We start from the raw sequence: 12,653 nt of genomic DNA, 5'->3' as shown, positions 1-12,653 counted from the left end.
ACCAGCTGCAAGGTGACAAATGGCTGTCATCAGGAAGGCGAGGCTGTCAGAAACCTGGCCAGCTGGCAACGTGATTTTGGGGTGGGTAAATTGTAGGCACCCCCATCACACTTGATAAGGAAGACTGATGTTGCAATTAATTTTCAAACAGCAGCTCCTCATCCAACCTGTCAACGTCTTTGGGATAATTCAATTATCTTTGCATCAGGTTCTAGATAACTGATGAAACCTTACGCTACAAGTATGATTGCCATGAATTACATTTCCTGGACTGAAATCTTCTCCCCTTTTTGGGAATGTGCAGAAGGGCTGAAGCCCCAGTCCAGTTAGTCACTCAGCCTTGGACCCTGGAGATCCGCACTGGAAGCATGAGTAACGTCAAGTTCTGGAGCTTTCAACATAAAGTGACAGTTTAATTATCTGAGCAATCAGTTGAAATACGACTTCAGGACACAGGTTGGCCAACAGTAGAGAAGCTGGGGGACACCTCCCTAAATTAAAATATTCAAAGAAAAAAAAAAGCCTCACTGCATGGTGATTTTCCCCTCCCCATAGCTATAAAAATAAACAAACTTTAGTATTTGAAAAGGTCTAAACAGGATGCTCCTGTTTGGACAGAATTAATAAAGCAGAACGAGACTTTGTTGATAGCTTGGTGTCTTTGACTCAGATAATTAATCACAGGGAGCTGCTCTGCTCAATTACAGCACTCAGAAAGTAACAAACCCTATTACAGGCCATTGCCTTTTTTCACATTTTTGAGACCGTCTATTCACTTATTTACATGTATTTACACGATGTTGGGATTCTATCTCATATATAGACTTCTCGCTACTTTGGGAATACAGTTAATAAAAACTGCATGACTATGGGCTTTAACAGCCTGGATATTACTCTGGAATCAATAATAATGTCCAAAATATATAAGGAGTCAAAGACGGCTTTGTACGCCACAAGCTTAAAAATCACGTTCTAAACATTGCCATTATCATTGTTAAAAAGTTACAGAATATAATTTCAAACAAATAATTAGGCATCTTAGATGAACTTGAAAAATACCTCCATCCAGGGAGGTGTTTAAAAGACATGTAGATGTGGCGCTTGGGGCCATGGGTCAGTGGTGGGCTTGGCCATACTGGGTAAACGGTTGGACTTGATGATCTTAAAAGTCTTTTTCAACCTAAAAAGATTCTGTGATTCTACTCCAAGCAATACAAATACAAATTACTAGGAATCCAAGAATTAATGTTGGAGAGCGGGAAAGAGGCAGCACATACATATAATGGTGCACAGCAGAATGCTGGGGAAGCTGTACAAATGAGAAGACGCAACTGAGACCATCAGAGTAGGGGTGCCCCAAAACTGCAATTGCAGCAGCTTCAATTACAGACTTGTATTTCTCTCTCTCGCTCTCTCTCTTTTTTTTTTTTTAATAGGAAAACAAGTGTCTGCATGCACACAGAAAACTCATTGCAAATTTGGATGTGGCTGACCTCGGTTCATTAGCCTTAATGGAAACAGGAAGGTTGGTACTGGCTTCTCAACCATGCTGAGGGTTTCAAAGAAGGGAATTATCCCATGTCCCAGCCTGGCAAAAATTAACTGGTTTTATTAAGACATTGCAATCCCTCCAGGTCTCCTTCCTCTGAGCACATGCCCAAGGAGGAAGGTGTGTCCCTCTGTGCCTGGCGGCTGGGTACAAGGGGTGAGGAGTTTCTGTATGACTCTCAGTGGGTGACTGGGTGGGTTAAAACCTGAACCTTGAAGTGTAATACAGAAGAAATTGGAGGCAGCGGCTAGGGGGGAAGCCTTACACCCAGGAGAAAGAGCTGCATCAGTGACCTGCTGCTGAAGATCTGCTGGGCAGCTGAGCTCTGGGGAAGGAGCACTGAGCAGGAGCACAGACACGGGAAGCAGAAAAGCCCTCACAGCAGCTTCTGCAGCTTTTCCCCAGCCCGACCCTGCTGCAGGCTGTTCCTCACAGGAAGGAAGCCTTTTCTGCAGGGCTTTCGTGCCACTCTGGAATTATTCTGATTTACTGAAAACAAACCGGATCGTCCCTACCTCCAGACGTTACTGCCAGCGTTGTGTGGGACTCACCTCAGACGACCTTTCTCCAATTCACAGTGGTTTTCCCACATTCTTGGCCATTTATGGTGTCATAAATACTTGAATAAAACAAAGTTTAAGAAAATTAGTTTAAGACTATTTTCTGTGTTTCTCCATTTATGCTTTTTTTCCCTTTTGTTTTTCTAAATGCCTCAAAGAGTATGAGAAGTGATGCAGCACACGACAGCAGTTGGGTATTTCTGCAAACCAGGGATACGGAGAAAAGACAGGGCTGAGCGTGGCTTTGTCCCTTCAAAACTTTCCTGGAAGTTACAGGACCACAAGTCGTCTGCACAACATTTTTAAATGCTGGAAAACCACCCACCCCCATGAAACTCAAACGCTGCCCTCAGACACAACAGCAACATTTTATGCGGGACGTTTTGTCTGTGAATTCAGCTGTAAAGTGTAAATTAGGTGCCCCTCGTTTTCCTCCCCGGGCAGCCTCGGGGAGCTGCCGCCCGCCAGCAATGTGGGCGCACACCAGGAGAGGGTGCCAAGCCCCCGGCTCCCGGCTCTGCCTCCGCACGGGTTCCAGCAGGGACGCCCGGCTCCGGCAGTCCCAGAGCCGTCTGGCTGCGCCTGAACCACCGAGCAGACGCACCCCGGATCTGAAGGGAAAACTTTTTTCACCCAAAGCTGCCCAAATACCTTTAACTGTTCCAGCAGTAAGTGCCTGTAATCCGTCTGAGGACGTTAGGGCAGGATAAATGCCTTTTTTCTATATTAAATAAAGGAGCCGGCTCTTTTGGCTTGCGGCTGGTGAACGTGGGTGCCGCTCGGGGGGACAGCTGAGCTGCTGGCGAGCGAGAAAACCCCCGCAAAGATCCGCGAGGCACAAGCATAAAGTACCAATTCATGGCGCAAAGCGATAGGGAGGTTTAGCAGCAATAAAACCCGGCTGATCCATGAAGTTTCCGAATGACTGTTATAAAAATTCATCTGCACTGGGAGGCGCAGCTTTTGTACCTAAATTCAGGCCACATTCCCGGGCAGCCGCTCCGCCTCGCTCTCCGCTCTGCCTGTAACGCTCCGGAGAAACCTACGGGATTAAAGGATAAAATTAATGTTGCTCGAGCGAGCAGACCCCGAGTAAGAAACCGCCCCGAGAGGGGCCGTGGACAGGGCTGTGCGTTTTCAAATCCTCCCCCCCTCCCCCGCCGGTGACACCCGGGCTGCGCGAAATCCCCTGCAGCCCCCACTCGTGTCCCTGGTCGGGGACGCCGCAGCCGTCGGCGGCACCTGCGGGGGGCGGAGGGGGCTGTAAGAATGTCACCGATAGTGGGAATGAAATGAGGCGTGAGGGGCCGCGCCGCGGGCTGCGGCGGGCAGGGACAACGTGAAAGACCCCAACACGTGTGCGCAGGTGAGGGGGGCGCCGCTCCCCCCGCCCACCGGGGCTCCCTCCCCCGCCCGCCGCGGGTGTCGCAACCGCGCCCGGCCTCAGCCGCGCCCCGCGGGGAGCGGCAGGGGGGGGCGGCGCGCAGGCAGCGCGCAGGCAGCGCGCAGGGGGCGCGGGCAGCGCTGCCGGCCCCGCGCCCGGCCCCGCCGGCCGCCCCGCGCCGCGGCGGCTGAGCGGCCGCGCTGCGGCGCCGCCGATGCTGTCGGTGCCGGTGCCGGTGGCGGGCGCGGGGGCGGCGCGGGGCGCGGGTTCCCTGCCCCGCCGGCGCACCATGTGCAGCGGCGTCGGCTGCTTCTGGGCGCTGCTCTCCGCCGGCCTCCTGGCCGCCTGCGCCGCCGCGTTCCTCTCCCCGGCCTGGCTGCTGCCGCCCGGCCGCGCCGCCGCCGGCTTCGGGCTGCTCTGGCGCTGCGCCGGGCCGCCCCGCGGCTGCCACGGCTCTGCCGGCCCCGGCGGCTTCGGAGACATCCCCTCCGGTTCTTGGCAGGTGAGCGCCGCCCCCCCCCCCCGCCGCCTCCTCCGGGCTCCCCGGCACCCCCATCACCTCCCCGGCGATCCCCTCTGCCCTTTCCTGAGCTCCCCGGCGTCCCCCCGGCACTCCCCGGCATCCCCCCTGCCCTTCCCCTGGCCCTCCGGCATCGCCCCCCGCCTGTCTTGGGCTCCCCGGCGTTGCCCCATCACCTCCCCGACATCCCCGTGACGTGCCCCGGGGCTCTCCGGCACCTTCTCCCCCACCCATCATCTCTCCCACATCCCTCGGCTCTCTGGTATCTCTCTGTCTTCCTCACCTCCCTAGGGTCCCCCTGGTCATCATCCCGGCATGCCCATTCTGACCCAGGTTCCCCAGCATCCCTTCACCCTGTCCTGTCCCAGACCTGCCATCCCTGTCCCACTCTGAGCATCCCGGGCACCCCCTGCATCTTCCATGCTGCCCTTGAGCATCCTCTGCATCCCCCCATGCTGCTCTCAGGCACCCCTTTCATACCCTGCATCCCCTCCTGTCCTGCCTCTGAGAATCCCCTCAGCACCCCTCGGGTGTCCCGTGGTCCCTGTGGGGCCACATCCCTCTTTGGGATGCTCGGTCACTCTTGGGGTGCTGTATGGAAACCTCCCGGTGCCTTTGTGCTGGTGTGGCCATCAGAGCAGCCTGAACGTGGCCGCAGTGCACCTCCCGGCTGTGGCCCTGTCAGTGCCACCCGTCTGACCCGGCCACCCCGCTGGGCCAGGGCTCCTGGCTGTGCCTCCCGCCTGGGCCTCACCTCCCTCCAGCCTGTGCGGGCGAGCTCCTGCCTGGGTGTGCGGGAGGGAATCAGGGGAGAAACGGGAGGGGTTTGGTGCTCCCCGGCGGGGCACTGAGCATCGCTTGCCAGCTAAGTTTGCTGAGCAGGAGGGAGCAGGGAGGTGGCTGAAACTGCTGCCTCTGGGACACGCGGATCCAGAAATTGAGCCTCTGGATGTGGGGCACTGTGGCCGTTCCCCTGCCCGGCCAGCCGGGGGTGATGTCCTTGCCAAGTTTTGGGATGGAGGCCAAGGCTTCCCGGCTTGTCCTGTCGGGCCTGGGGTTGCTGTGGTGTCCTGGGGTGACAAAGAGCTGTTGTCCCCGCTGGGTGTGCACGGGGACCACACAAAGCCCAGGCCAGGATCTCACTGTCTGCTTGCCCCTGCCCTTTCTTCCTCCTTTCCTTTTATTCTTAGCTTCTTACCCTGAGGCTGTTGAGTGTGATTTCTCTACAGCTGCTCAAAACAGATGAGCTTTGACTTGCTCCGGGTCACTCTGTTGCAGAAATCCCAATGAGAGCTAAGTCCCCAAGAGGTTGTGGCTGTGCCCCGCACAATGGGTGTCAGTAGTGAATTTCTCAGCCTGCCGTGAAGCTGCACTGTTATCTCTTCCAGGACACCAGGTCTGTGTGTGATTGCCCAAATCCAGTCATGGTTCCTAAAATTGTCATTGAAGACAAATACTGTGAATTGCAAAGGAAAGAACTGGCTGCATAAAATCCTTTCTATTTATACAAAAACGTGCAAAAATGCTGTTGTTTCCATAAGCTGGCCTTTGTTCTGATATTTTTGCAAATGGTAATGCAGATAAACACTTCCAAGTAATAACAAACTTTAAAGATAAGAATGAAGCTCAGCAGTGACTCATTTAAACAAGACTCAGCTACACACAGCCTCAGCCATCTAATAGTCTCTGAAAACACTTTAGATCCAGAATATAATGTAAAGCAAAGCCTCTGAGCTCCTGAGCTTGTGCTGTGGTAGAGATGTATAATATCATGACAGTGAGTGGAGCTTACAGGGGATTTTGGTGACGCATCCTTGTCACCTTTATTAATACCACCCAAATAGTTCACTAACAACAAACAGTGCAGTCTTAGGGGAAAGTGCCCCCCTACCAGCTGTCTGGCATGATGAGGATGAGAATACCTGTTGTGATGGTTGTTTGATGGGGTGGAATATGATAACGTATCCCTGACAGCTTTGCTAAGGCAGGCAACAGCTTTGGCTTTCTTGCACGAGCAGCCCTCTGAACCCACATGCCTCCGGGCTCAGGACTGAAGGAGCAATGTGCCCAAGTGCAGTGAGCCCCATCCATACGTTCAAGCAGGAGATTCTCTTTTTTTGAGAGATGGGGGAATTGTGGCACTTTTTTCTTTGCTTTCAGAACTTGTGACATTCATTTCCAATTTTCATGCAATCTTGTGGGCAGCTCCTTCTTTAAATGAAAGCCAATAGCCTAACATGGACAGGAATCTTGGAGCTTTTGAGAACAGCCACCAGCTTTGTGCTGAAGTGGCAGAGGCTGGTGAGAAGGGTGTGGAGCTGTGGCTACGGGGGCAAAGGAAGCAAAAGCTGACATGGGGCTCAGGAGCTCTTCTAGTGTGAAGCTGGTGGCACATCTGGGGGGATGCTGAGAGCACACCTGGGAGGATGCTGACAGCATGCCTGGAAAGGATGCTGATGGAACATCTGGAGAGGATGCTGAGAGCACACCTGGGGAGGATGCCCACCTGCAGCGCACAGGGGGTGGGAGCAGCCCACAGCCGGGATGTCCATCTCCGGGGAATGTTGTTCTTTTTTGTTTCCTGAAATGTGCATGCTTACCAGCTTCAAATGTTTCCCTGTGTAAATGTGCTGATTTGATGAAGGGGTGGGGGAGCCTTCAGCCCTGCAAATGATCGTTAATGCCAGTTGTGTGTTTGCACTTGGGGGATTATGTTAATCATGCTACAAATGATGCTTTGAATCATGTCTAGAGGTTAATTAACATGCCTTTCTTCTCTTAAGAGGGCCTTCATGTCTGCTTAGAGTTGCTGGCTTTTTTCTGCTTCCTTTCATAATTACTTTGCAGCTTTCTAATATCATGGGTACCTTTAATTTAACCCTGTCAATGCTCAGGCCGCTCAGGCTTTGCATCGTGCTCAGCATGATGATGTTTTTTGGTGGGGTGGAATACAATAAAATATCCCTGGTGCCTGGAGATGTTGTGGCCAGGCTGTCTTGTGCAGGCTGAAACCTTGCAGAAGCTGACAGAAACTGGGGAGGATCTGGCTGGAGCCAGGTGAGGACAGAGGATGGTGATGGTGATGCTGCCCAGGGACCACAGCCAATTTACGAGTGAGGCCCTTACACAGACCATTAGTGGACACCTTTCCATTAACAGAAAGGACGATCTGTTGTGGGAGGACTTGGAGCTGTGGGGGCTGGAGAGGAGCATCCTGAGGGGTGCAGGCACTGTGGGGAGAAGGGATTGCTTTTGGGAGGCCAGCCGGTAGAGCTGGGAAAAACAGGTGAGCTCTGAGCTCTTTTGAGCTCTGAGCTGCTTCATTGCATCTCACTACTTTTCTTTTTTTTTTTGGTGCCAGATCGCTATGTGCTTGCAAAATAGTGCTTTCTCCTGAGCTAATTTATTTTCTCTTTCAGTGGGAGCATTTGGCTCATGGGTTCCTATCTCAATACTGCATTTCGGAAGCTAGTGCTGCTTCATTTCAAATTTCTATTTTTCCATATAGTCTCCAATTATTTTCAGGCTTTGCCAAGCATGTAATCTAAAATAACAAAGAAGCTGATCAGCCCATGGTATTCAGTTAAAACCACATGGACCATTTGCCTATGAAGACAGCAATGCCCTGCTGGAGTAGAGCCCAAAATAACCCACTCAGGATGGGGGGGGGAAGGCTTTGCACACCCCCAAGAGTTCCCTGAGTGGGTCCTCCCTGGGTTTTTGCCCATAGCAGGACTTGAAAAGATTCAGCAAAGCTTAGTGAAAATGTACAGTAAACCTGCTTACCCTTTCGTTAGAAAATGCTGAAAGGTGTCATAAATGTTCATTGCCGGTTTCTCGCCGTGTCGGTTCAGCACTGCGTGCCCGGATGGAATCTGAGGTTTGCCCATTGGGGTCAGGTTTGCGAAGGTACAGCAGCCCTGTTCCCAGTGAAAAAGCACATGGGGTGTTAGTGGAGATGGGAAGATATCTGGGAAATCTGTCACTCCTCTTTTAGCACCAGCTTTTGCACAAGGGAGAGCTGAGAGTTTTGGGAGTCCCCGGCTTGCAGTGTGACTTAAGCAGGGAACCATGTGCAAGACTGTCTCTTTTGCAGCGTCTGCTCTACCTCTAGGGTCTGTGTATCAGGCAAGTGTGTTAATTTGGGATTATCAGGAAATCCTCATCCTACAAACTTCCCAAGAGAGCAGAGCCTTCCTGGCTTACTCTGTCTACCAGTCAGTTTGATTTTTAATTGCACTTACACAGCCTTGGCAAGAGGTGTAAGTGCTCAGCAATTCTTGAAATCACCATCTTCCTCTTTATGCATATTACCTTGCAGTAGCCTTTATCACCTTTCATCAGCCACCCAGAGTTTTTTAATCTACATTAACAGAACAGAAAATACCCAGTGTTGGGGAAATCTGTAATTCCTGGGCTCTGGCCCTGTGCTTCAAAGGCTGCGTAGCAAACTATAATCCAGATTCACTGACCAGTGAACTACTCACTGCTAAACTGGGTTTAAATGGGTGCAGAGACAGGACCAGCTTATGGGTGGGCCGTGGAAGGTCAAGTTGATTGAAAATACAGCCAGGCTGCTCTTGGGATTAATTCTGTCAACTCATGGAAGCTGCTTTGCTTAAAAAAATAAGCATGGAAAGACAGGTATTAGCTGTGGTGTCGCTGCTTCGGCTGCGGGGCCAGGGGCTGGGCAGCAGCTGGGGCTTAGCTGAGACATGGCCACTCATGACAGTGATGACCGGTTCATGTTGGGCTGCCTACCCATAAATCTGCTCAATAAACACTGAGTCCTGAACCCTGTACCTTGGGAAGGGCATTGCCTGGGCACATCAGAGATGTCTGGGGCTGAACATTGCATTTCCCCTTTGTAGGGCCCAGAGCAGAGTCTGGCACAAGGTGGTGGGGACACAGCAGGGACATTCTGACAGTGGGACATTCCCTCCATCCTCTAGAGGCTGCAAGTCCCACTTCCTTCAGGCTCCTCTCCACTGGCTTTGTAAGGAAAAGCTAGATGGGAGAGCTGTGTGACCTGTGGAGCATTCCCTGGCCCAAGATGATGAGCCCAGCTTTGCACCAGCACTGGGAAAGGGCTTATCCCAAGGAAGGATAATAACAGAATGCGGGTAAGAAGGTCTGATCTGGTACCCAGCGACAGCGACAACGCACACTGCTTGCTGCCTAATTAAAATTTCATTAAGTTGGTTTGAATCCCTTGATGGAGGTCACAGGCACACCATTGATGTGCTAATGTCTTACTTTTTCCCATTTTTTTCTCTTTCACCACTATCCATCATCCTCTTAGATAAAGCAGTGCCATTAGGAACTGCTTTCCAGCATCCCCAGATGCAGTGGCACTGGAAGAAAGACAGCCGTAATTCATCAGACATATTATCTGTCTCTTATTTTCTCCCTAATTAAAAAAAGCCTTTTTTTTTTTTTTTTTTTTTTTTCTTGAATCAGTTCAGGCATTAACCCCTCTGGTGTTTGTGTTGAATACCGAGATTAGCTCAAAAGTAGGAAAGTTACCTGGAAGGCTGGGACTGGCCGAGCTGTATCTTGAGCGGGGGTTGCTAAATTTTGTGTGTGAGCAGCTAAATCTGGGCTGGGGAGAAGCATCCCCCTGTGCATGACGTGGTGCAGGTAGGTCCCCATCAACCAAATCCTTCATTTGAAGGAGAAGAAATGAGGACTGGAGCCTCATTGCCTCCTCTGCATCCCTGTGCTCCACCCCAAAACACCCTGGCTCCGGGGACTGTGAGATACCAGCCACCTCCCCGGCAGCATCACGCCTGGGGCTCTTTGTTACTGCTGGGCTGGTTTGGGGAGGTTGGACCTGCTCCCACCATTCCCATCAGATAACATCGGGCACTTCCCAGCACTGCTGGGCAGGGGATAGCATCTGCATGGGAGCAGGATGGAAAGGCAAGATCAAACAGGATGGAGAGCGCTCTCAGATGGCGCCGAAAGGAAGGTAATTGCCAGGGAGGAGAAGACGAGGACATGTGGGATCCTCTTCCTGGCTGTCGCTTTAATGCTGGCCAGATGGCGGATGTTTGTTTCTGGGACTTGTGTGGGGGAAATATGAACAAGCTGCGAGGCTTGATCCACCCACCCCGCGCACACAGCGTCTCCTGCAGAGGCAGGCGCCTCTCTATTGCACCCAGGTGAATGGATATTCCTGTTTTTTACCAAGCCGTCTTGCACTTTTGCCCAAGGAGAAGGCACTGCTGCTTCAGGTGCATGGTAGCCTCACCCAGTGTCGTGTGGATAAAAGCAGGGGTTTAGGATCCAGTGCAAGACTCACATCAAGGTTTGGGAGGAGTGAAGGACCTCGCAGCCGTGTGGTGCTGGTGCCAGCAACTTGTGGGGTGCAGGGGCACACAGAGACCCCATCAGGCACTGGGGTGGAGGGAAGGCAGCCTTGCTGCTCCACCACTGCTGCCGCCCTGCAGGTAGATATCAGTCTGAGTATTTGCACTGATCCTTTCCAGCCCTCTTTACTTGCCCTCCAATAGGCAGTGGTGACTGTTCCTCCTCTACCAGGAACATCTTGAGCCATACAGCAGAGCCAGACCCAGCTGCCAACATCTGCATCCACTTCCCGGCATCAGCCCCTGGTGTGGCCTCCCGGGTCCTTGCCAGCACTGCTGCAAATCCCAAACCCCAGATCCTCACTCAGCACCTCCATCCAGCACTGATTTATTTTTTTAACAAGGTTAAAAACCCTGGCATCCTTTTGGTTTCTGCCTGTCCGGGTACAGCAAATATATGAATATTTAGTCACACAGAGCTCTCATGGGAAGGGACTACATGTAAAAAAAGAAAATGGTTAGATTAATTTTGGCCCCTCTTCTCTTACAGTTGATTTTACAGCCACTTTTTCTCCAGCTTATTTGGGGTTTTTCAGACTTTTTCTGCCTCAGACGCCCCCAGAAAGCCAGATATGTGGTGACCTTCACTTCCTTTTTCTCACTTAGCCTATGGCTTTATTTCCTAATTATTTAGAGTATTTATTTTCTGCTCCTGTTTGCAAAGATGCTTAAGCATTTGAGCAGGGCTGAGATACCCAAGGAGTCTGTAACCTTGCCTTCAGCCTACTGCTCTGGGTACCACAGGGGCCCATCCAGGATGGGAGCTGTTGTGGGTGGTCAAGTTCCAATTAATAAATTGCATTAATAAACTAATGTGCATCATGGTGTGACCCAGTGCACAGGACACGATGGCAGGAACTTTGCCAACTTGGTTTATCTCTGCCAAGCAAAAGACAGGGTACCATTTCTCAGCACTAACTCACTGGACCAGACAATTTTTTCTCCCTTTGCCCTTTTCACTTTAAACATCATGGATGCTGGCTTCAAAAGATGGGGTAACTTTGCAAATTTTTTCATTAGGGATATTAAGTGATTCTTCACAGGATGGTCATTGTGCGACATTTTAATTTTGATTATTTTGGTGAATGAAACAGCATCTACAGTAGATTTATTGCTTAGTGAATGGCATAGCCATGGCGCGTGTCAGACCTGTAAAATATTAAAATAACGGGTAGGGGATTGTTGTTAATCGGAATTTATTGTGCTACATAAAGGCATATTTACAGTCCCACCAGGGGACTATTAATTTATTTGGGGATAAACAATTAATCTCCCTGGGAGTGGGAGCAGAAAATCTGACACAGTTTTATGTCTTTTCCCAGCGCGCGAAGGCAGGATAGCTCACAGCCCCAGAATGCCGGGCTCCCTGGGGGGCCTCCACTGGCGAGGACATGAGTCTGGGGAGAGGCAGCCCACTGGGCGGGGAGGTCCTGGCCAGTTTCGTACTGGGAGCTGTGCTCTCTGCTTTGATGAATGGGCTTTTTCCTGCCCCTGCCTGAGCTGGGCTCTCACAGACGGCCTCAATGCATCCCATTTGTTTCCTCCACCTCTGCCTATTTTTGGGTTTCAGCCTTTGCATCCTGTTTCCTGCATCTTCTCCTTTCCGTGCAAGATGCAACAGGCACAAACAGGGAGGAAAGGAGGAGGTGCTGTGCAGTGGGAAGGAGAGTGTTTTAACTGCTACTGTTTGGTACCTTTGCTCCATGGACTTCTTCAAACTTAAGCTTTATTATTTTTCTTTGGAAGGAGCTGTTTGATCTGCAGGTGTGACTCCATTACAGGGCAGGAGCACTTGCGATAATTCCCAGCCAAGGCCCTGGAAAGGTTATAACAAAAGCAAAATTTCTGGTTTACAAGAGCATATCCAGTGTTTTGGCAGGTAATGCCAGCCCATTAGGGAGAGAAGTTCACACCTTGTGTTCACACAGCTCTGGCCATGGTGTACTAGCATAATGTAGGAGCCAGACTAAGACCACTGGCTTGCAGCAGGGTTTCTTGCAATCTGCCCTGAAGTCCCCCGTGCCTTTCCCTATTGCCACCTATTTTGGGGCAGCTGTGCCTCTGCCATCCCTTGTGCCCCACAGCAAAACTGCTGGGCTGTCTTACACCTTCTGCCCCCAGAGCTGTCCAGTGGTCATTCAGTGGCTCAGCATTCCTGGCCTACATGGCAGAAAATAAACCTCACCATTAACGTATGCCCTTGGCCATGTGAATTTTTAACACATTTATTCAAAATGAGATCTTAGTTCCCTTTGCCAAGGCCTGGTTG

The 12,653-nt window shown here is 51.4% G+C and overlaps 1 protein-coding gene across 1 annotated transcript in view; it reads left to right on the top strand.

The window, feature by feature from the left end:
• The first annotated feature begins 3,616 nt into the window (after positions 1-3,616).
• Positions 3,617-12,653, top strand: part of LHFPL7 (LHFPL tetraspan subfamily member 7) — a 63,974-nt gene continuing 54,937 nt past the window's right edge. The window contains exon 1 of the mRNA XM_055794294.1: positions 3,617-3,995. Coding sequence (XP_055650269.1) covers positions 3,708-3,995 — 288 coding nt within the window. The 5' untranslated portion in view covers positions 3,617-3,707. The remainder of the gene's footprint in view (positions 3,996-12,653) is intronic.

This window comes from Falco peregrinus, chromosome 2 (assembly GCF_023634155.1).
Source record: "Falco peregrinus isolate bFalPer1 chromosome 2, bFalPer1.pri, whole genome shotgun sequence".
Taxonomy (NCBI): domain Eukaryota; kingdom Metazoa; phylum Chordata; class Aves; order Falconiformes; family Falconidae; genus Falco; species Falco peregrinus.
This window is presented reverse-complemented; position numbering and strand designations above follow the sequence as displayed.